Raw genomic sequence first — 22,474 nt, 5'->3', positions numbered from 1 at the left:
AAATAAAAACATGAACTGAAGGCTTTAGTGGTGCGGTATTCATGTGCCCCAATACAGTATATCGGCAGGAATGGCCATCGTAAGGCAACCAGGATAACGTGCCGGCATCCTATAATTACTAATAGACAAATCTTACTGATTAGCGTTTGATTATGGGATTTCAATGTCTGTCCCTCTAGTGCAGGGGTGGGGAACCTCCGGCCCGCGGGCCGTACGCGGCCCGCGACGACTTTTTCTACGGCCCCCGGGCTGATTCCCGGGGACTGCAGTGCTGGGGCGGCAGCCGCATCTTACTGACTGCTGGCCCTTTAAAACCCCACACAGCGCGTTCAATGCTGAGCGCTGCATTTCCTATACCTGAAAGACTATGTCCCCACGTTGGCACTGCCTACGTGAGGACGTACTTTGTAGGTGCGGTCGGCGTGAGGAGCGCTAAAATCAAAAGGAGAAGATTGACAGCCAATCATCCCCCAGGTCTAAAGGCTGCTTTACACCAGACAATCTATCGTGCGATAGATCGTCGGGGTCACGGTTTTTGTGCCGCACATCCGGCATTGCTGGCAATGCCGGCCTGTGTGACACCTCCTAGCGACGCAGTATCGCTCACAAATCGTGAGTCGTGTACTGCTCGCTAGGTTCCATAATATCGTTTAATTTAGTTGATCATCGTTTCCGTGGTAGCACACGCCGCTCCGTGTGACACCACGGGAACGATGAGCAGTTCACCTGCCTCCCGCGGCCGCTGCCGGCTCTATGTGGAAGGAAGGAGGTGGGCGGGATGTTTACATCCTGCTCATCTCCGCCCCTCCGCTTCTATTGGCCGGCGGCCGTGTGACGTCGCTATGACGCCGAACGTCCCTCCCACTCCAGGAAGTGGACGTTCGCCGCCCACAGCGTGGTCGCACGAGAGGCAAGTATGTGTGACGGGGGTTACTGACTTTGTGCGACACGGGCAGCGATTTGCCCGTGACGCAAAAAGGACGGGGGCTGGTACGATCAATTGTCAAATCGCACAATCGGTCGTACCATATAAAGCAGCCTTAACTGTGCCGGGCAGCGGCTCCCTGTGCCCTGCGGTTGCGGCGGCGGATCCCTGTGCCCTGCGGTTGCGGCGGCAGCTCCCTCTGCCCGGCAGTATCGGCGGCGGCTCCCTGTGCCCGGTTGCAGCTTCCTTTGCCCGGCGGTTTGCGGCGGCGGCTCCCTGTGCCCGGCGGTTGCGGCGGCGGCTCCGTGCCCGACGGCTACCTGTGCCCGGCGGTGGCTGCTCCTCTCTGTGCCCGGCGACTCCCTGTGCCCAGCGGCGAAGGTGGCTGCTCCTCTCTGTGCCCGGCGGCGGCGGCTGCTGCTCTGTGCCCGGCGGCAGAGCTCTCCGTGCCCGCAGCCACCTCCAGCGCTCAATGATCCCAGCCTCCCCCAGTTCTCTAACTAACTCCAAGCTCATCCGGGTCTGCCTGTGCCCCCAGCGCTCTGTACCTCCAATGCTCTGTGCCCCTCTTTCTCCCCAGTGATCTGTGCCCCCCCAGTGTTCTGTGCCCCCCAATGTTCTGTGCCTCCCCCCTAGTCTCCCCAGTGATCTGTGCCCCCCCAGTGTTCTGTGCCCCCCTAGTCTCCCCAGTGATCTGTGCCCCCCCAGTCTCCCCAGTGATCTGTGCCCCCCCCAGTCTCCCCAGTGATCTGTGCCCCCACCAGTCTCCCCAGTGATCTGTGCCCCCCCAGTGTTCTGTGCCCCCCTAGTCTCCCCAGTGATCTGTGCCCCCCCCAGTCTCCCCAGTGATCTGTGCCCCCCCCCAGTCTCCCCAGTGATCTATTCCCCCCTAGTGATCTGTGCCCCCCTAGTCTCCCCAGTGATCTGTGCCCCCCCCCCCCCAAGTCTCCCCAGTGATCTGTGCCCCCCCCAGTCTCCCCAGTGATCTGTGCCCCCCCCCCCCAAGTCTCCCCAGTGATCTGTGCCCCCCCCAGTCTCCCCAGTGATCTGTGCCCCCCCAAGTCTCCCCAGTGATCTGTGCCCCCCCCAGTCTCCCCAGTGATCTGTGCCCCCCCCAGTCTCCCCAGTGATCTGTGCCCCCCCAGTGATCTGTGCCCCCCCAGTGATCTGTGCCCCCCCAGTCTCCCCAGTGATCTGTGCCCCCCCCCAGTCTCCCCAGTGGTCTGTGCCCCCCCCAGTCTCCCCAGTGATCTGTGCCCCCCCCAGTCTCCCCAGTGATCTGTGCCCCCCCAGTGATCTGTGCCCCTCCCTAGTGATCTGTGCCCTCCCCAGTGATCTCTGTGCCCCGAGCTTCTCCCAGTTCTGTCTGTGCCTTCAGCCTTTCCCATCCTTCTCTGTGCCATCTGTGCCCCCAGCGTCCTCCAGGTTTGTCTGTGCCTCCAGCCTCTCCCATCATTCTCTGTGCCCCCAGGGCTGTCTGTGTCCCTCCGGCATCCCCCAGGGCTGTTTGCCCCCGGCTATTTATATAACCCCAGCAATGTTTGTGCCCCCCAGCTATGTCTGTGTAACCCAGTGATGTGTATATACCCCCAGTGAAGTCTGTGCTGCCCAGTGATGTATGTATCCCCAGTGACGTCTATGCCCTGCTGCTTCCCTAGTGATGTATATTCCTCCCAGCCCTCCCCAGCAATGTTTATCCCCCCCCAGCTATGTTTGTGCTCCCCATCAATGATGTATGTATCCCCCAGTGATGTATGTACCCTCCAGTGATGTCTATGCCCCCAGCCTCCCCAGTGATCTATATTCCTCCCAACCCTCCTCTGTGATGTATATACAGCAGTCCCAGCCAATGCAAACCTGGAAAAGCAGTTGTGAAAAGCAAAAAGATCAATATCACCTAATATTACAGCTGCACCAAAGAGTACAAGCTCCAGCCGCCACAGTGAGTTAATTGTTTGAACAAATATATGAGGGTAATTTTCAAGCTGATAATTTTGTGCGGCCCCCGAAGGTTGGTAGAAATTTCTAAATGGCCCCCGGCAGAAAAAAGGTTCCCCACCCCTGCTCTAGTGGATGGTTGCAGGTAGCCAAAATCTGGTGCTGAAAGGGAACACAACTTGATAAACACAACTTGTCACATGGCTGTGCAATTTTCTAATATCACAGGCGCTTGGGCTGTTGCACGGTCCACAAACTCCCAACCTTGAACAGTAGTGTGGATTTACCAGATTAGAGACGCTGACCACTACTTTTACATTGACGACTTATCCTTAGGACAGGTCATCAATGTCTCATTGGCCAGGGTCTGGTACCCGACACCCCGATCAGCTGATCTCAGTCCTGGAGGCAGCGGCAGGAAAAGCGCAGTTCCGGAGCTGCCCCATCCGCTGCCGGGTACTGCACATCCACCTTCCTATCTGGCTAACCGCTACTCGGATGCCTCTGCTCTGTGCCAGTCATTGCACTGGCTGCCCATATATCATAGGATCCAATTCAAACTGCTTGTTCTCACCCACAAAGCTCTCCACAGTGCGGCACCCCCCTACATCTCCACCCTCCTCTCTGTCTATCACCCCACCCGTTCTCTACGCTCTGCAAGCGACTTTCGACTAACATCCACACTAATTCGAACCTCCCACTCCCGGATCCAAGACTTCTTCCGAGCTGCACCAACCCTCTGGAACGCTCTACCCCAAGAAGTTAGGACAAATCACAACTTACTCAGCTTCAGACGCACCCTAAAGACGCATCTTTTTAGGGCGGCCTATCACACTCCCTAATCAGATTCGATTCACATAGTCCCTCTACAACCTCTCACAACATAGCTCCACATCAAACTCCATGGCACCCAAAGGCATCTCAAGGCTCGGGCCCACTGGTCCAGGAAACCATTATCCAGCCCCATTTCCGTGAGATGGTTGGATTGTCATTGTAAATAAGCACTTGAACCTTGCCTCTCCCCCCACCTCATTGTAGATTGTAAGCTCTCACGAGCAGGGTTGTATTTTTTTTCCCCTCTAAATATTGTATTTCTATAACTGTTACTTGTTTGTATATGATCCTCCTGAATTGTAAAGCGCTACGGAATATGTTGGCGCTATAGAAATAAAGATTATTATTATTATTATTATTATTATTATTCAAATCAATAGGAGGCGGATGTGCAGTACCTGGCCACAGCTGCTATCAGAAGCCAGAGCAACTCCAGAACTGAGTATTTCTGGCCACCTGCTGCAGCTGCCGGCACCTAGATAAGCTAATCGGTGGAGGTGCAAGGTGTCAGACCCTGGCCGATCAGATATTGATGACCTATTCTAAGGATGGGCCATCAATGTACTCTTTAATGTTTAAAGGTAATCTGAGATATCAGCTTTGCAGGCAAAAACAGCAGTCTGTCAGCACAAAATTACTGTCCAAACCAAGCCCAGGAAGACCGATATAAAACAAGCAGGCGAAGTGCACCATCCACACCCCGCTCTACCTTCATTGACAGCTTATGCTTTCCCGGAGCCAGAGAAGGGTAGAAATAGATGATAAACAAGTAAATGGAAAGGTACGCTCCAATTTTGACCACACCAAGGGTCCCTAGAACACTTGTGCCTGGTTTGAACAGTCATTCTGAGAAGACAGTTCTTTTAAAGAACAGACGTTGCTGAGTATACTGTTATTCTATATTTTTTCCATAAAACCTGTATAACTTGAGATTATATTAATGTGGATTCCCGCTCACTCTGGAGTTAGGAGTCCAGTGGGTGGTCTCACAAAATTACAACCTTTTCTGTTCCATGTGAAGTCACAAATCGCTGCAAACAAGCTGGTTTCTAAGTAGGGATGAATAGATTTTACTGAATAGAACAAGCACCACCCGCTCTGCTGTAGTCACCTGGTTCCTGAGCAACCAGCCTCGGGTACACGCCTGCACTCTGATGACCGAACTCTTCAGTTGCGTGTAATGAAGCAGCTCCCATCTTCCTTGTCGCAGAGCCCTATATCGCTGCTGTACGGTCACCGCTGCACCTCGCAGTCTGAGAAATTGCTGCCGACGCCTGAAGCCTCTGAAGGTCGCTTGTATGATGCAGGCAGCACGCCGCATCTAAAGAAAGGGGACACCGGCTGTGAATGTGTGGTTCTCCCCAGATCACAGGCAGCAAACTTCTGTGGATTACATTTCTCCTAAAGTATCTTACCAAACAAGCAAATAGGTCACCATGGATTATCGTTATTTTTGAAAACTCAAAAAGGTTTTTTTTTTGTTAGAAAGAAGAAAATTTTTTAATAATTCTGTAAGAATATAAAAACAATCCCCGCTGGCTGATAAGGGAATGTGCACATGGTGTTTTTAGATGCAATGCACCCACTGAGTATTCCCAGATGAAGACACTTCAGTAAAACACAGACCATGATTTCCTGAAGAGTCTGTTGCCATTTGTCAGTCATTTATGCTGCGCCGTCACTAGAGTCTTTTTTATTTTTGTAACTTAAACACTTTCAATAGCAAGTGGCATGCTACTACTTGCTGGAATGAAGTTCTGAGGCGTTTAGGTCGGGGTCAAAGGAGCCTTTATTCTCTCATGTGAGAGAATCAGAATGATCATGGTAATGACACTCGTATCAAACTGTGATCAGAGTGTTCGTTTAGTGCAATCCGATTCTCTCGGATTAGAAAAATAACAAGACACTGAAGGAGAAAATGGAAAAAACAAAATGTCTCCCTCTTCTCCATTCTGTGAGTCCGCAGAAAACGAACTGCACTCATATGTCATCAGAGTGCAGTCCGATTATTTCCACATACTCCTAGACATGACTGGGTGCGCACCATCCGTTTTGTACTGCAAGTTGCAGCATGATGCAATTTTTCTCTCATATCTAATCGGCATGAGAAAAACTAAAAAAAAAAAAAAAAAAAAAAAGCAGATTTTCATTGCCCCATAGAATAACATTGGTCCAAGTGCCATCTGATACAACATTAGAGAGCACTCACCCGAGTTATATGGTGGTGTGGGCAAGACCTTAGAAGAAGTGACAAAAGACTAAAGAGCAAGTTCATTCTTTGTAGCAGTTTTTAAGTGATCTTATGGGGGAGGTTCCAGGAGGAATCCGCTTGTAGAGCCCATGTGCACATACCCCAACAGTGGCTTATAATGTATGTTTTGATGAGCATTTTAAAGTAGATCTTGCTCCAAAATACACTTTAAAAACTCTTTGAATAAACTTCCTATTATGTTCAGTGGGGAAAACACTCCTATAGTGCGGATGGTTCCATTTTTTACAAGTTGTTTCTACCCCCAACAAAGCATAAAGTCGTAATCCAGCACCTTTGCTTCAGGATGACCTAGGAGTGGTGAGCTGATGAAAGAGGTTTCCACCCAAACACCCCCTACCCCCAAAAATAAAAAATGTATCCACTGATTTAACAATTTAAAAACAGGAAAAAATACAAAAGAAAAACATTTTTTTTTTTTTTTGTGTGTGTATTTTTAATCCTAGAGTCTTGAAAGAAATAGCTGAGGACATAATAGTACCGCTTGCCATAATCTTCAATAAGTCACGGGAAGCAGGAGAGGTCCCTCTAGATTGGAAAAGGGCAAATGTGGTTCCTGTCTACAAAAAGGGGGAAAGGAGGATCCAGGGAATTACAGGCCAGTGTGCTGACCTCTAATGCAGGGAAAATCTTCAAGCGAATTGTCAAAGAACATTTACTTAGGTACCTGGATGGGAAGGCATTAATCATCCCAAGCCAGCACAGCTTTATGACCAATAAATCTTGTCAGACCAACCTGATTTCCTTCTACAACAAAGTCAATGGTTGGACCAGGGGAATGCTGTGGATACAGTATACCTTGACTTCAGTAAGGCGTTCGATAAAGTATCACATGACATTTTCATTGAGAAGATCACGCATGGAATTGACAAAAAAAATCAGTTAGATGGATGCACATCAGGCTTAATGATCTGGTGCAATGAGTAATACTAAATGGACACACATCAACCTGGAGGAAAGTCAAAAGCGGGGGCCGCAAGGCTCTGTCCTGGGGCCAGTGGTGTTTAATATCTTTATAAATGATCTAAATAACGGAATTATTGGGAAACTCATGAAATTTGCAGATGATATGAAGATAGGATGAGTAGCCAACACTAGAGAGGAAAGAGAGCGTATTCAAAAGGATCTAGACACTCGAACAATGGGCCGAGGAGAACAGAATGTTTATTAACAGTGACAAGTCCTACATCTAGGTAAAAAATGTAAAAAGCATATATAGTATGGGAGGATTAGAAGTAGGTGATAGCACCAGAGAAAAGGACTTGGGCATAATCGTGGATCCCAGATTCAAAATGAGCCAACAATGCGGAGCTGCAACTAAAAAGGCCAACAAAAATCTAGGATGTATCAAGACAAGCATTGAATCTACATCAAGAGAGGTAATTATGCCCCTATACTCTGCCCTGGTCAGATCACAACTGGAATACTGTGTACAGTTCTGGGCGCCCCTATTCAAGAAAGACATCGATATAATGGAGCAAGTCCAGAGAAGAGCCACCAAAATGTTGGAAGATCTGCAAAACATGTCATATGAAGAACGGCTAAGGCTAAGTTCACATTTCCGTTTTGCATCAGTCACATCCGTTGCTTGTACAACGGATGACAAAGAAAAGAATTTCATTGTCGGACTCCGTTGTGTGCGGGGGGCTGAGTTCGGGGGGCGGAGCTGAGGACGTCAGTGCCGCGGTCTGCATGGCTGGGGACAGGTGACTGTGTGTGTGTGTGTGTGTGTGTGTGTGTGTGTGTGTGTGTGTGTGTGTGTGTGTGTGTGTGTGTGTGTGTCTACATGCATGTGTACATGCGGAGTGCGGGAGGGGGCGGAGCCAAGCGGGGCCGTGGAGCTGAGGACGTCAGTGCCGCGGGGACTGCAGGGCTGGGGACAAGTGTGTGTGTGTGTGTTCATGCTGAGTGCGGGAGGGGGCGGAGCAGAGTGGGGAAGTGTCAGGCTCCTTGCACACTGTATCCAGGGTAAATATCGGGTAACTAAAAGCAAAGCACTTTTTGCTTGGTTACCCGATATTTATCTTGGTTACCAGCTTACACCGCTTAGCGCGGGCTCCCTTCACCCGTAACCACTGTAAATATCGGGTAACTAACCAAAGCGCATTGCTTGGTTAACCGATGTTTATCCTGGTTACGGGGGCAGGGATCCAGAGAGAGCATGCGCAGCAAAATCCTACGGATCGCGCTGCTCAAAAAACGTTACAGGCTGCGTTGCTCCCGCTCGGCGGTCAGTTAAAAAACGACTGACCGCGACGCAGCGGATGCAACGCAGCATCATCAGTCACAATCCGTCACTAATAGAAGTCTATGGGGAAAAAAGAGAATTTTGTTACTTACCGTAAATTCTTTTTCTTATAGTTCCGTATTGGGAGACCCAGACCATGGGTGTTTAGCTTCTGCCTCCGGAGGACACACAAAGTACTACACTTAAAAGTGTAGCTCCTCCCTCTGAGCTTATACACCCCCTGGTAGCCAGTCCTAGCCAGTTTAGTGCAAAAGCTGAAGGAGAATAGCCACCCACAAGTAGAACCGAGTAAGAACCGGAACAACCGGAGACTGTCCACGACAACAGCCGGTGATAACACACGGAACAAGAAAATTGCCAACAGGCAACAGGGAGGGAGCTGGGTCTCCCAATACGGAACTATAAGAAAAAGAATTTATGGTAAGTAACAAAATTCTCTTTTTCTTTATCGTTCCTTTGGGAGACCCAGACCATGGGACGTTCCAAAGCTGTCCCTGGGTGGGAATAAACAGAAAAAACTAAGAAGTAGGCGGAGCCTAACTTCACAAGTGGGCGACAGCCGCCTGAAGGATGCATCTGCCCAACCTCGCATCTGCCGAAGCATGAGCATGCACTTGGTAGTGCTTCGAAAAGGTATGCAGGCTAGTCCAAGTGGCAGCCTGACAGACTTGTTGAGCCGTAGCCTGGTGCCTAAAAGCCCAAGAGGCACCGACAGCTCTGGTCGAGTGTGCTTTGATCCCCGGCGGGGAAGGCACCTGAGAACACTGGTAGGCATCCGAAATGGTCGATCTAATCCAACGGGCCAAGGTCGGCTTAGAAGCAGAGAGACCCTTGCGCCGCCCTGCGGTTAGCACAAAAAGAGAGCTGCACCGCCTAAGCGCAGCGGTGCGAGCCACATAAATCCGGAGAGCACGCACCAGATCTAGAGTATGCAGCGCTTTCTCAAAGCGATGAACAGGGGCCGGACAGAAGGAAGGCAAGGAAATATCCTGGTTAAGGTGGAAGGGAGAGACCACCTCAGGAAGAAAGTCCGGGGTCGGACGGAGAACTACCCTGTCTTGGTGAAAAACCAAAAAAGGTGACTCCGAGGAGAGCGCAGCCAAATCAGAGACTCTCCTGAGAGAAGTTATGGCAACTAGAAAGTCCACCTTTTGAGAAAGACGATACAAAGAAACCTCCCTAAGAGACTCAAAGGGGGGTTTCTGCAATACCGTGAGGACCAAGTTAAGGTCCCAGGGATCCAAGGGCCGCCGATAAGGCGGAATGATGTGAGACGCACCTTGCATGAAGGTGCGGATCTGAGCCAGCCGGGCGACACGCCGCTGGAACAGCACTGATAGAGCTGAGACTTGTCCCTTGAGAGAGTTGAGGGACAGTCCTAGCTGCAGACCGGACTGAAAAAAAGACAGAAGGGGAATGGCCGGAAGAGCGACACCAGGACAGGAAAATTTTCCAAGTCCTGTGATAGATCTTGACGGAGGAAGACTTACGGGCCCGAGTCATAGTGGAGATGACTTCAGGAGGAATACCAGAAGCCGTCAAAATCCAGGACTCAAGAGCCATGCCGTCAATTTGAGTGCCGCAGAATTCGGGCGGAAAAACGGACCTTGCGAGAGCAGGTCTGGACGGTCCGGAAGATGCCACGGCATCTCCACGGACAGTTGGAGCAGGTCCGGATACCAAGCTCGCCTGGGCCAGTCCGGTGCAATGAGGATGACTCGACGGCCCTCCATTCTGATCTTGCGCAGGACTCTGGGCAAGAGAGCTAGAGGGGGAAACACGTAGGACAGACGAAACTGGGACCAGTCTTGAACCAGAGCGTCCGAGGCGAAGGCCTGAGGATCGTGGGAGCGAGCCACGTAAACCGGAACCTTGTTGTTGTGACGGGATGCCATTAGGTCCACGTCCGGAGTGCCCCACTTGCGGCAGATTGACTGAAACACTGCCGGTTGCAGAGACCACTCGCCACCGTCCATGGATTGACAGCTGAGATAATCTGCCTCCCAGTTTTCTACGCCAGGGATGTGGACTGCGGATATGGTGGACTTGGAGTCCTCCGCCCATTGAAGAATGCGTTGGACCTCCAACATTGCCAGGCGGCTGCGTGTCCCGCCTTGGTGATTGATGTAGGCAACTGCTGTCGCGTTGTCTGACTGGACTCGAATGTGCCTGCCCGCCAACAGGTGGTGAAAGGCTAGGAGAGCTAGAAGCACAGCTCTGGTTTCCAGCACATTGATTGAAAGGGCTGACTCGGACGGAGTCCAAGTGCCCTGAGCTCTGTGGTGGAGATGTACCGCTCCCCAGCCGGATAGGCTGGCATCCGTGGTGAGAATCACCCAGGACGGAGTCAGGAAGGAGCGCCCTTGGGACAGGGAGAGGGGTCGAAGCCACCACTGAAGAGAGGTCCTGGTCCGTGGCGACAGAGCCACTAACCTCTGTAAGGAGGAAGGCCGCTTGTCCCAACAGCGGAGAATGTCCAGCTGCAGAGGACGCAGATGGAACTGGGCAAAGGGAACCGCCTCCATGGAAGCCACCATTTGACCCAGCACCTGCATCAGGCGCCTGAGGGAATAACGGCGGGGCCTCAGGAGAGAGCGCACCGCTAGCCGGAGAGACTGCTGTTTGATTAAGGGCAACTTCACAAGTGCCGGCAAAGTCTCGAACTGCATCCCTAGGTACGTGAGACTCTGGGTCGGAGTCAGAGTGGATTTGTGAAGATTGACAATCCACCCGAATTGGGCTAGGGTGGCGAGAGTGAGCGAAAAAGAGAATTTTGTTTACTTACCTTAAATTCTTTTTCTTATAGTTCCGTCATGGGAGACCCAGACCATGGGTGTATGCTACTGCCCCCCGGAGGACACACAAAGTTACTACACTCAAAAACGTGTAGCTCCTCCCTCCTAGCATATACACCCCCTGCCAGCCAGATCTAGCCAGTTTGGTGCAAAAGCTGAAGGAGGACATCCACCCACAAGAAGAGACAGAGTAAAATCCGGAAGAACCGAAACCTCAGTCTACAACAATAACAGCCGGTGAAGACACACGGAACAAGAAACTTGCCAATAGGCAATAGGGAGGGTGCTGGGTCTCCCATGACGGAACTATAAGAAAAAGAATTTACGGTAAGTAAACAAAATTCTCTTTTTCTTTATCGTTCCTATGGGAGACCCAGACCATGGGACGTTCAAAAGCAGTCCATGGGTGGGAATAACCAGACAACTGAGAAGCAGGCAAACCTAACTTCACAAATGGGCGATAGACGCCGGAAAAATGCGTCTGCCGAGCCCACGTCTGCCAAGCATGAGCATGCCTTGGAAAGTGCTTCGAAAAAGTATGCAGACTAATTCGAGCTGCAGAGTGACAGACCTACTGGGCCGTAACCTGGTGCCTGAAAGCCCAAGAAAAAAAGGCGCCAACAGGTCTGACTAAATGTGCTCTGATTCCCGATGGGGAAGGCACTTGAGTACACTTGTAGGTCTCAGAAATGGCTGTCCCAGCCAAAGATCAGGGTCGGCTTAGATGCCGAGAGACCGCTACGCTGACGAACAGTCAGCACCAGAGAGGTGCACCGCCTAATAACGGCGGTGCGAGACACATAGATCCGGAGCGCCCGCACCAGATCTAGGATATGCAACGCTTCCTTAAGCGATGAACAGGAGCCGGACAAAAGGAAGGCAGGAAAATTGCTCCGAATAAGGTGGAAGCAGTAACCGCCTTAGGGAAAAAGTCCGGAGTCGGATGAAGACCACCTTGTCTTGATGCAAAGACCAAAAAAAGGGGGTGACTCCGAGGGAGTGCAGCCAGAACTCTCTGGCGGGAAATTATAGCCACTAGAAAGAGTACTTTCTGTGAAAGACACAACAAAGAAACCTCCCGAAGATGGCGCAAGGGGGGTTTCCGGGAACCGGGAGGACCGGATTAAGGTCCGAGGTCTCCATAGGCCGCCGGAAGGCGGAATGATGTGAGATGCGCCCGTAAAGGAGCGCACCGGAGCCAGCCGGACGATTCGCCGCTGGCACATACTGACAGAGCCGAGACCTGTCCCTTAAGAGGGATAGTCCTAGCTGTAGACCGGACTGTGGAAGGGACAGGAGGGTCGGCAAGGCCAAAAAAGGTCAAAGGACACTTTGGAGCTCGAGTCATAGTGGAGATGACTTCAGGAAGGATATCAGAAGTCGCTAAGATCCAGGACTCAAGAGCTACGCCGTCATTCTGAGAATCCAGAATTCTGACGGGGAAAAAACGGACCTCTTGAGAAAAGGTCTGAACGGTCCGGAAGATGCGAAGGCAACCCAACGGACAGAAGGAGCAGGTCAGAGTACGAAGCCTGCTTGGGTCAGTCTGGAGAATGACCCGACGACCCCCTTTACCGATCTTGCGCAGGACTCTGGACAAGAGGTAGAGGATGAAATTCCTAAAGAGACAAAGCTGGGATCAAACATGAACCAGTGTGTCTACCGCAAAACCTGAGGATTGTGGACCACGGTAGGACAGCTGAAATAGCCTGCCTCGTAGATTTCACATCTAGGATGTGGACTGCGGATACGGTGGACTAGGATTCTCTTGTCCACTGAAAGATGTTGAGCCGCCATGATTGCCAGGCGGCTGAGCGTCCCGCCTGGAAGCTGGTGTAGGAAAACGCTGTCACGTTGTCCGACTGGACTCGAATGTGCCTAGCCGCCCACAGATGGTGAAGGCCTAGAGGGCAAGAAATACAGCCCTGAATTCCAGCACATTGATCCAGAGGGCTGATTCGGACAGAGTCCAAGCGCCCTGCGCTCCACGGTGGAGATATACTGCTCCCAGGGCGGATAAGCTAGCATCCTGGTGAGGATCACCCGGAGCGGGCCAGAAAAGGAGCGCCCCTGAGACAGAGTGGCCGAAGCCACCACTGAAACGAGCCCCTGGTCGGTGGCGAAGCCACCACCCCGTGGGAGGAGTGAGTTCGCTTGTACAGCGGAAAACATCCAGTCTCAGAGGACGCAGGAAAAGCTGGGCAAGGAACCGCTTCCATTGACGCCCTGAGAACCTCTGGTTCGAGGTCAGAGTGGACTTGGGCAGAAAGACAAGCCACCCGATAGGTCAGAGTGGCGAGAGTGAACGAAGCACTCTGCTAAGAGTCAGCACTGGATGAAAACCCAACAAGAAGGCCGTCCAGGGCCAAAGATCACTGCCAAACCCTAGGGGGGCAGGACCCTGATCACAGCTGCCCCACTGAGGATACTCGAGGGGCCTTGGCTAACCCCAAGGGAAGAGCCACGATTGGACCACTCCGATTGTCAAAACGCAGTCAACGCTGGTGTGAAACTGCGATTGACCCCTGCCGATAGGCATCTCCGATGCCGATGGTTGCTAGGGAATCTCCTTGGGGTCTTGATTGATCCGGTGAAAAAAACACACGGAACAAAACCAAGAATCGATGTGAAAACGCCACACCTGGCTATGCTTGAAAAGCTAAAGATCCAGATCGAAAGGCACCACCCTCTTCGGAGAAAAATCTCAGAACCGTTCCCAGACGGGAACCGGTACAATTACTCCATTGGCCTGCTAGAAATGCCACGGCCTGTGAGAAGGCGGCGGCCTTGGAGCAGGGAGGAGATCACAGAGAAAAACTGTTTGGCGGGTGGACAGAAGTCCATCCTGTAGCCAAGGGAGATAAAGTCTCGCCCCCACTGAACGGAGACGTGTGAGAACCCTACGTCGCCAGTGGAGAGAGCCTGCCACCGACCAAGGAGGTTGTTGGCGTGGCTAAATAGCTCGGAGGAAGCTGACTCAGTGACAGCATCTCCTGCGGCCTTCTGAAGACGCAGCTTCGAGCTATTTGGTTGTATGGACCTAGGCTGAGCTAGAGGACGATCAGATGGAGGAACGGAAACCACCGAAACCTCGACTGTTTCCTGTCCTGGACAGGTTCCCTGGTTTAGGTTTGTGGCAAGGAAGAACACTTCCCGCCATAGCTTCCTTAATTTCACTCAGTTGGTTCCGAGGAAACTGGTCCCACCAAGTGGGAGCCCAGCAGGAAACCTCCATAGAGGCATCTGCCTTCCAAATCCGAAGCCACAGAAGCCTGCGGATAGCGAGGAAGGTAGCCCAGATCACCGCCGTGCGGCGTCCAGCATGGCAGACCCGGTATAGGATGAAAGAACTGAAGTCTGTAAGTTCAGGCAACCGTTTTGGCATAGAGTCCCTGTGAGAGGATGCATCTCCTCCAGAGAAGCAGAGAAGGTACAAAAAAACCCGCACTGCTGTAAGCTGAGGGGAACAAGGCTCCTGCCGTCCCCATCCCGACTGGGCCCAAAGGACAACCAGGCGGACCGCAGAACCGTAAGTGAGGAGCCATCAGGCACTGACATAACGACCCGGGCTGAGCCACCTGAGGTGAATGAGCCCACTACTTGACCACCGTTGGTGGACAGGGGAAATCCAGTCCTCAGAATCACGCTTCATGGGAAGCGATCAGAGCGGACCCTGGGCTGGTCACAGGGGCCTGAAAACTGGAGAGGTTAAGGAACACACGTTGTGTTCACCTAGATAAGGTAACACCGGCGGATTGAGGTCCAGTACAAAATTAATGTACCGTAGGATCCATATAGAGGTGCCGTCCGCCACTGATACAACTACCCGGGCTGAAAGTCTAGACACCGGAGTGGCTACCCTTGGCGGATGAGTACACTCCTTGACCACCTCAGATGGGAGGGGGAGACAGGCAGCAGAACTCCGCTGTGGGGTCTGCAGGATAGGCTGTGGGCTTGGACGCAGCGGGCTGAAACTTGGAGTGGTGAAAGAACACACTCCTCGTCATGTTAAAAGCATACTGATGCATTTCTGCCAGCGGGGAACACCTCCCTGATCAGGCGGATGGAGGTCCAGTACAAGAATAATGGACGTAAACCAATCATTCACATCTGCGTCACCTACGGACGGATCGTCCGAGCCCGTGGTAGAGACATCCTCCTCGTCCAGCGAGTCAGCTCGTATCGGAGCTGCGGGACGGGGAGGACAGGGGACCCTGCGTCTCCCTGTCAGGAGGACGGGGTCTGAGTCCAGGAGAGTCCCTTGTGAGCTTTGCTGAGCGAAGCAGAAAACGCCCTAAGAAGGGGGCTGCATGCTCAGCAGATGCCGTGACAGCCGACCCCTGGAATAGGATTCCTACGGGGGTCAGCCACCGAACAGCAGCTGGAGGGACCATTAATGAGCTCCCATGTGTTATGAGCTCGGGATAGCCGTACGAGACTACCTGCAGTGGATCATAAAAAACAGCCTGCAGTCTCGCTCTGTGACATGCTGCAGAGGTGGGGGCTCTGTCTAGAATACCCAAGACAGAGGTTCAGCCTGGGAAGAATCCCGGCTGAGGCATCTTGCCACTATCCACCGCATAAGAACCGTTACAGTGTGTCGGTTCAGGCATATAAGGTTACATGCAGAACATGTAGTGTACAGCCTTGCTGCTAGAGTGAGACATGCTGCTGAGGAGGAGATTCTATGATAAAGAATTAACTCCTTCAGAATGCACTGAGAGTGAATAAAAGTGCACAACCAGAGGTTGTGACTTATCAGGCCGCTATTATGTGTGCCCTCCAGATTCCAAACCTGGACCCCCAGCCAGATATTCACTCCCTCTGCACTGCAGAGCAGCCAGCGCCGACCAGAGTACTGAGACGCTGAGAAAATGGCGCCATGAGGGGGGGGGGGCGGGGGTTAACCCAGAAGCGGGAATCGGAGGGCGCAGGAGATGTACAGGGGAGGGAATCATCTCATCAGATATGAGTGTCCTCCCCTGTGCAGAGCGGCCGTGGGCGGCTCTGCAGCGTCCCCCTGCATGCTGACATGCAGGGGAACGAAAACGAAACTAGGCCGCGGCTGAAGCCGGGGCCTAGAGTTATACATGCGGCCGAGAATCAGGCAACATCGGCGCGGTTCCCAGTAAAAAACCGTGGAACCGGCCGGAAACACAGTAAAAGCAGCATTATCAAGCATCACTGTCCCCCACATTAAAAGTGCCCCACATTGCAGAAAAGGACCCTCTGAATAACGTCTCTATACTTAGCTTTGAGACGCAGGGTCCAGTCCCTGGTGGGGTGGAGGTCCAGTGCTCCTTCCAGCAGGGTCCTGCACAAGGGCTGCGGATGGAGGCCAGTCTCCTGCAAGGCAGAGAGAACCGTGTTGGCTCCCACTTCAAGCCAGAGCCACTAGGGATGGTGAAGGAGCGCGGCATGAAGGGCTCCTGCCCTGAAGTCAACCTTAACAGCACTGCCGCCAGGGGAGTGTGAAGGGACATGCCGGGAGTCCAGTGGACCCGCTTTTCTTCCAAATCTTTAGAAAAAAATGAAAAATCAAAGAGAATGCATGTGTGTGTGTGATTCCTCCTGACACAAAGCAAAAAACTGGCTAGATCTGGCTGGCAGGGGGTGTATATGCTAGGAGGGAGGAGCTACACGTTTTTGAGTGTAGTAACTTTGTGTGTCCTCCGGGGGGCAGTAGCATACACCCATGGTCTGGGTCTCCCATAGGAACGATAAAGAAACACTCCGCTGACAGTCTGCGCTGGATGTACCCTTGACCAGAAGGTCGTCCAGATAAGGAAGCACTGCTAACCCCTGGAGGTGCAGGACCGCAATCACTGCCGCCATGACCTTGGTGAATACCCGAGGGGCCGTGGCTAACCCGAAGGGGAGAGCCACGAATTGGAAATGATCCTCTCCTATCGCAAAACGTAACCAACGCTGATGTGACACTGCGATTGGCACATGTAGATAGGCATCTCTGATGTCGATGGACGCCAGGAACTCCCCTTAGGTCATAGAGGCAATGACTGATCGCAGAGACTCCATGCGAAAATGCCGCACCCGGACATGCTTGTTGAGAAGCTTGAGATCCAGGATGGGCCGGAAGGTACCGTCCTTTTTTGGAACTAGGAAGAGATTTGAGTAAAAACCTCTGAACCGTTCCTGAGCGGGAACTGGGACAATCACTCCGTTGGCCTGCAAGGACGCCACGGCCTGCGAGAAGACGGCGGCCTTGGAGCAGGGGGGAGTAGAGAGAAAAAAATCTGTTTGGAGGGCTGGAAGAGAATTCTATCCTGTAGCCGTGAGATATGATGTCTCTCACCCACTGATCGGAGACTTGCTTTAACCAAGCGTCGCCAAAGTGGGAGAGCCTGCCACCGACTAAGGACGTGGCTGGAGCGGGCCGAGAGTCATGAGGAAGCTGCCTTAGTGGCAGAACCTCCTGCAGTCTTCTGCGGACGCGCTTTTGGGCGCCAGTTGGATTTCTGATCCTTGGCTGAGTTAGCGGACGAGGCGGAAGGCTTAGAGGATGACCAGTTGGAGGAACGAAAGGAACGAAACCTCGATTGATTCCTACCCTGGGCGAGTTTCCTGGTCTTAGTTTGTGGCATGGAAGTACTCTTCCCGCCAGAAGCTTCTTTAATGATTTCATCCAGCTGTTCACCAAACAGCCGTGAACTAGCAAAAGGGAGCCCAGCAAGAAACTTCTTGGAAGAAGCATCTGCCTTCCACTCTCGAAGCCACAAAATGCTGCGGATAACAAGAGAATTAGCTGAAGCCACCGCAGTGCGGTGAGCAGCCTCTAGCATGGCAGACATGGCATAAGATGAAAAGGCTGAAGCCTGAGCAGTTAAGGTAACCATCTCAGGCATAGATTCCTTGGTGAGGGAATGCATCTCCTCTAGAGAAGCAGAGATGGCTTTGAGAGCCCACACTGCTGTAAAAGTCGGGGAAAACGCGGCCCCCGCAGCTTCATACACAGATTTGGCCAGAAGGTCAATCTGACGGTCAGTGGAATCCTTAAGTGAGGTGCCGTCAGCCACCGACACAACGGTCCAGGCTGATAGCCTAGACACCGGAGGGTCTACCTTTGGGGAGTGAGACCACTCCTTGACCACCTCAGGTGGAAATGGAAACCGGTCATCAGAACCACGCTTTGGAAAGAGTTTGTCAGGGCAGGCCCTGGGTTTAGTCACAGCGGTCTGAAAACTAGAGTGGTTAAAGAACACACTCTTCACTCTCTTAGGCGAGGTAAACTGATGTTTTTCTGCCAAAGAAAGTTGCTCCTCTGATACTGGCGGATTGAGATCCAGCACAGAATTAATAGAAGCAATCAAATCACTAAGATCTGAGTCACCCTCAGAGAAATCGATGGGATACATAGCCTCCGAGCCCCCAGTGAGGGTATCCTCCTCATCTTGAGAGTCAGCTCTTGAGACAGAGCCGTGGGATGGGGAGGGGGAGGAAACCCTGCGCCTTCTCTTAGAAGGACGGGGTCTGGGATCAGATGATGAATCCTCCATGAGCTCTGATGGACGGAGGTCAGAGGATAGGAGTCCTCTGTCAAGAGTATTAGAAGCACCCTGTGAGGGGGGCTGATGCATATTCATCAAAGTCCTGGACAAAAGTCCCATGGACTCAGCAAATGACTGGGATATGAACCTAGAAAAGGACTCTACCCAGGCCGGGGGTTCAGCCACAGGTGCAGCAGCAGCCTGAGAGACCACTGGGGATGAGACTCCAGGCTGTGGCACCGCCAAGTTAGAGCAACCATCACAGTGTGGATAAATGCTCGGCTCAGGCAGCAGGAGCTTACATGCAGTGCATGCAGAATAAAGCTTTGGAGCATTGCTCCTTGTGTGAGACATGCTGCTGGAGTGGGGGCTTTGCAGAGAATGAACCCCAGGGAGAATATACAGAGGTCCACAACCGGAGACCGGCTGTGGCTTACCAGACCGCTGAGCGCGGTGTTGTGTGCCCTCCAGATCCCGAAGCCCGGTCCCCCAGAGCGCAGCACCTCAGCAGAGATGCAGAATGTCCCAGAGCAGAGTGAACTCTGCCTGAGAAATGGAGGGGGCGGGACTAGGGGGCGTTCCTATAAAAGAGCGGGAACTGGAGGGCTATAGAGACCTGCCGGGAAGGAGGGACGCCCCAGCAGTGGGGAGTGTCCCTCCCCTGTGTAGAACGGCCGCCGGGAGGAGCCGAACCTGTCCCTCTGCATGAGTGACATGCGAGGGCAGGATAAGGAAACTAGGCCTCCGGCGAAGCCGGGGCCTAAATTTAAGCGGCGAGGCCGACAAGCAGGCACCATCGGCGCGGTTCTCAGGCAAAAGCTGGAGAACCCGCCGGAAAAGTTAAAAACAATCACATACAGCATACTCTCCCCTTACAATAAAGAACCGGGACCCCCAACATAAACGTCTCAGGTACTTAGCTGCTGAGACGCAGTGCCATGTCCCTGGGGATGAGTGCTCCGGTCCAACAGAATCCTCAAGGGGCTGTGGATGGAGACCGGATTCCTGCCAGGCATGGAGACCGTGCTGGCTCCCACTTCAAGCCAGAGCCCAGAAGGGATGGTGAAGGAGCGCGACATGTACGGCTTCAGCCTTGTAAATCAACCTTAACAACACCGCCGACACAGTGGGGTGAGAAGGGACATGCCGGGAGTCCAGACATAGACCCGCTTTTCTTCAAACTCTTTCCAAAAGTCAAACAATCAGATGAGAATGCATATGTGGATGTATGACCTCCTGAACACAAAGCGATAAACTGGCTAGGACTGGCTACCAGGGGGTGTATAAGCTCAGAGGGAGGAGCTACACTTGTAAGTGTAGTACTTTGTGTGTCCTCCGGAGGCAGAAGCTAAACACCCATGGTCTGGGTCTCCCAAAGGAACGATAAAGAAAACAGGATTCCTGCAAAATATTTTGCAGGATACCGTAATTCCTCTAGGCGACGGATTGTGACTGATGCAAAACAACGGAAGTGTGAACTTAGCCTAAAATAACTAGGGATGTTTAGTTTGAAAAGAAGGGAATTTTGTTACTTACCGTAAATTCCTTTTCTTCTAGCTCCTATTGGGAGACCCAGACGATTGGGTGTATAGCTACTGCCTCCGGAGGCCACACAAAGCATTACACTAAAAAGTGTAAGGCCCCTCCCCTTCTGGCTATACACCCCCCGTGGATCACGGGCTGCTCAGTTTTAGTGCTAAAGCAAGAAGGAGGAAAGCCAATAACTGGTTTAAACAAATTCACTCCGAAGTAACATCGGAGAACTGAAAACCGTTCAACATGAACAACATGTGTACCCGACAAAAACCAAAAATCTCGAAGGACAACAGGGCGGGTGCTGGGTCTCCCAATAGGAGCTAGAAGAAAAGGAATTTACGGTAAGTAACAAAATTCCCTTCTTCTTCGGCGCTCCATTGGGAGACCCAGACGATTGGGACGTCAAAAGCAGTCCCTGGGTGGGTAAAGAAATACCTCATGTTAGAGCTGCAAAGACAGCCCTCCCCTACGGGGAGGCAACTGCCGCCTGCAGGACTCTTCTACCTAGGCTGGTGTCTGCCGAAGCATAGGTATGCACCTGATAATGTTTGGTGAAAGTGTGCAGACTCGACCAGGTAGCTGCCTGGCACACCTGTTGAGCCGTAGCCTGGTGTCGTAATGCCCAGGACGCACCCACGGCTCTGGTAGAATGGGCCTTTAGCCCTGAAGGAACCGGGAGCCCAGCAGAACGGTAGGCTTCAAGAATTGGTTCTTTGATCCATCGAGCCAGGGTGGCTTTGGAAGCCTGCGACCCTTTGCGCTTACCAGCGACAAGGACAAAGAGTGCATCCGAGCGGCGCAGGGGCGCCGTGCGGGAAATGTAGATTCTGAGTGCTCTCACCAGATCTAACAAATGCAAATCCTTTTCATACCGATGAACTGGATGAGTACAAAGAGAAGGTAAGGAGATATCCTGATTGAGATGAAAAGAGGATACCACCTTAGGTAGAAACTCCGGGATCGGGCGCAGCACTACCTTGTCCTGGTGGAACACCAGGAAGGGAGCCTTGGATGACAGTGCTGCTAGCTCAGACACTCTCCGAAGAGACGTGACCGCTACCAGAAAGGCTACTTTCTGTGAGAGTCGAGAAAGTGAAACATCTTTCAGAGGCTCGAAGGGCGGCTTCTGTAGAGCAACAAGTACCCTGTTTAGATCCCATGGATCTAACGGCCGCCTGTACGGGGGGACGATATGACAAACCCCCTGCAGGAACGTGCGCACCTGAGAAAGTCGTGCTAGACGCTTCTGAAAAAACACGGATAGTGCCGAGACTTGCCCTTTAAGGGAGCCGAGCGACAAGCCCTTTTCCAACCCAGATTGCAGGAAGGAAAGAAAAGAAGGTAACGCGAATGGCCAGGGGGATACTCCTTGTGCCGAGCACCAGGCTAAGAAAATCCTCCACGTTCTGTGGTAGATCTTAGCAGAAGTGGACTTCCTAGCCTGTCTCATGGTGGCAACGACCCCTTGGGATAATCCTGAAGACGCTAAGATCCAGGACTCAATGGCCACACAGTCAGGTTCAGGGCCGCAGAATTCCGATGGAAAAACGGCCCTTGGGACAGTAAGTCTGGTCGGTCTGGTAGTGTCCACGGTTGGCCGACCGTGAGATGCCACAGATCCGGGTACCACGACCTCCTTGGCCAGTCTGGGGCGACGAGTATGACGCGGCTGCAATCGGATCTGATCTTGCGTAGCACTCTGGGCAAGAGTGCCAGAGGTGGAAACACATAAGGGAGCCGGAACTGCGACCAATCTTGCACTAAGGCGTCTGCCGCCAGAGCTCTTTGATCGCGAGACCGCGCCATGAAGGCCGGGACCTTGTTGTTGTGCCGAGACGCCATTAGGTCGACATCCGGCACCCCCCAGCGGCGACAGATTTCCTGAAACACGTCCGCGTGAAGGGACCATTCCCCTGCGTCCATACCCTGGCGACTGAGGAAGTCTGCTTCCCAGTTTTCTACGCCCGGGATGTGAACTGCGGATATGGTGGATGCTGTGTCCTCCACCCACATCAGAATCCGCCGGACTTCCTGGAAGGCTTGCCGACTGCGTGTCCCTCCTTGGTGGTTGATGTATGCCACCGCTGTGGAGTTGTCCGACTGAATTCGGATCTGCTTTCCTTCCAGCCACTGCTGGAAGGCTAGTAGGGCAAGATACACTGCCCTGATTTCCAGGACATTGATCTGAAGGGTGGACTCCTGCTGAGTCCACGTCCCCTGAGCTCTGTGGTGGAGAAAAACTGCTCCCCACCCTGACAGACTCGCGTCTGTCGTCACCACTGCCCAGGATGGGGGTAGGAAGGATCTTCCTTGTGATAATGAGTTGGGAAGAAGCCACCATTGCAGAGAGTCCTTGGCCGTCTGGGAAAGGGAGACTTTCCTGTCCAGGGAAGTTGACTTCCCGTCCCATTGGCGGAGAATGTC

General features: G+C 52.5%; 1 protein-coding gene across 1 annotated transcript in view; it reads right to left on the bottom strand.

Moving 5' to 3' along the window:
* Positions 1-22,474, bottom strand: part of ASPM (assembly factor for spindle microtubules) — a 189,962-nt gene that overhangs the window by 9,622 nt on the left and 157,866 nt on the right. The window contains exon 23 of the mRNA XM_075322190.1: positions 4,809-5,018. Coding sequence (XP_075178305.1) covers positions 4,809-5,018 — 210 coding nt within the window. The remainder of the gene's footprint in view (positions 1-4,808; positions 5,019-22,474) is intronic.

This window comes from Anomaloglossus baeobatrachus, chromosome 8 (assembly GCF_048569485.1).
Source record: "Anomaloglossus baeobatrachus isolate aAnoBae1 chromosome 8, aAnoBae1.hap1, whole genome shotgun sequence".
Lineage (NCBI taxonomy): Eukaryota > Metazoa > Chordata > Amphibia > Anura > Aromobatidae > Anomaloglossus > Anomaloglossus baeobatrachus.
This window is presented reverse-complemented; position numbering and strand designations above follow the sequence as displayed.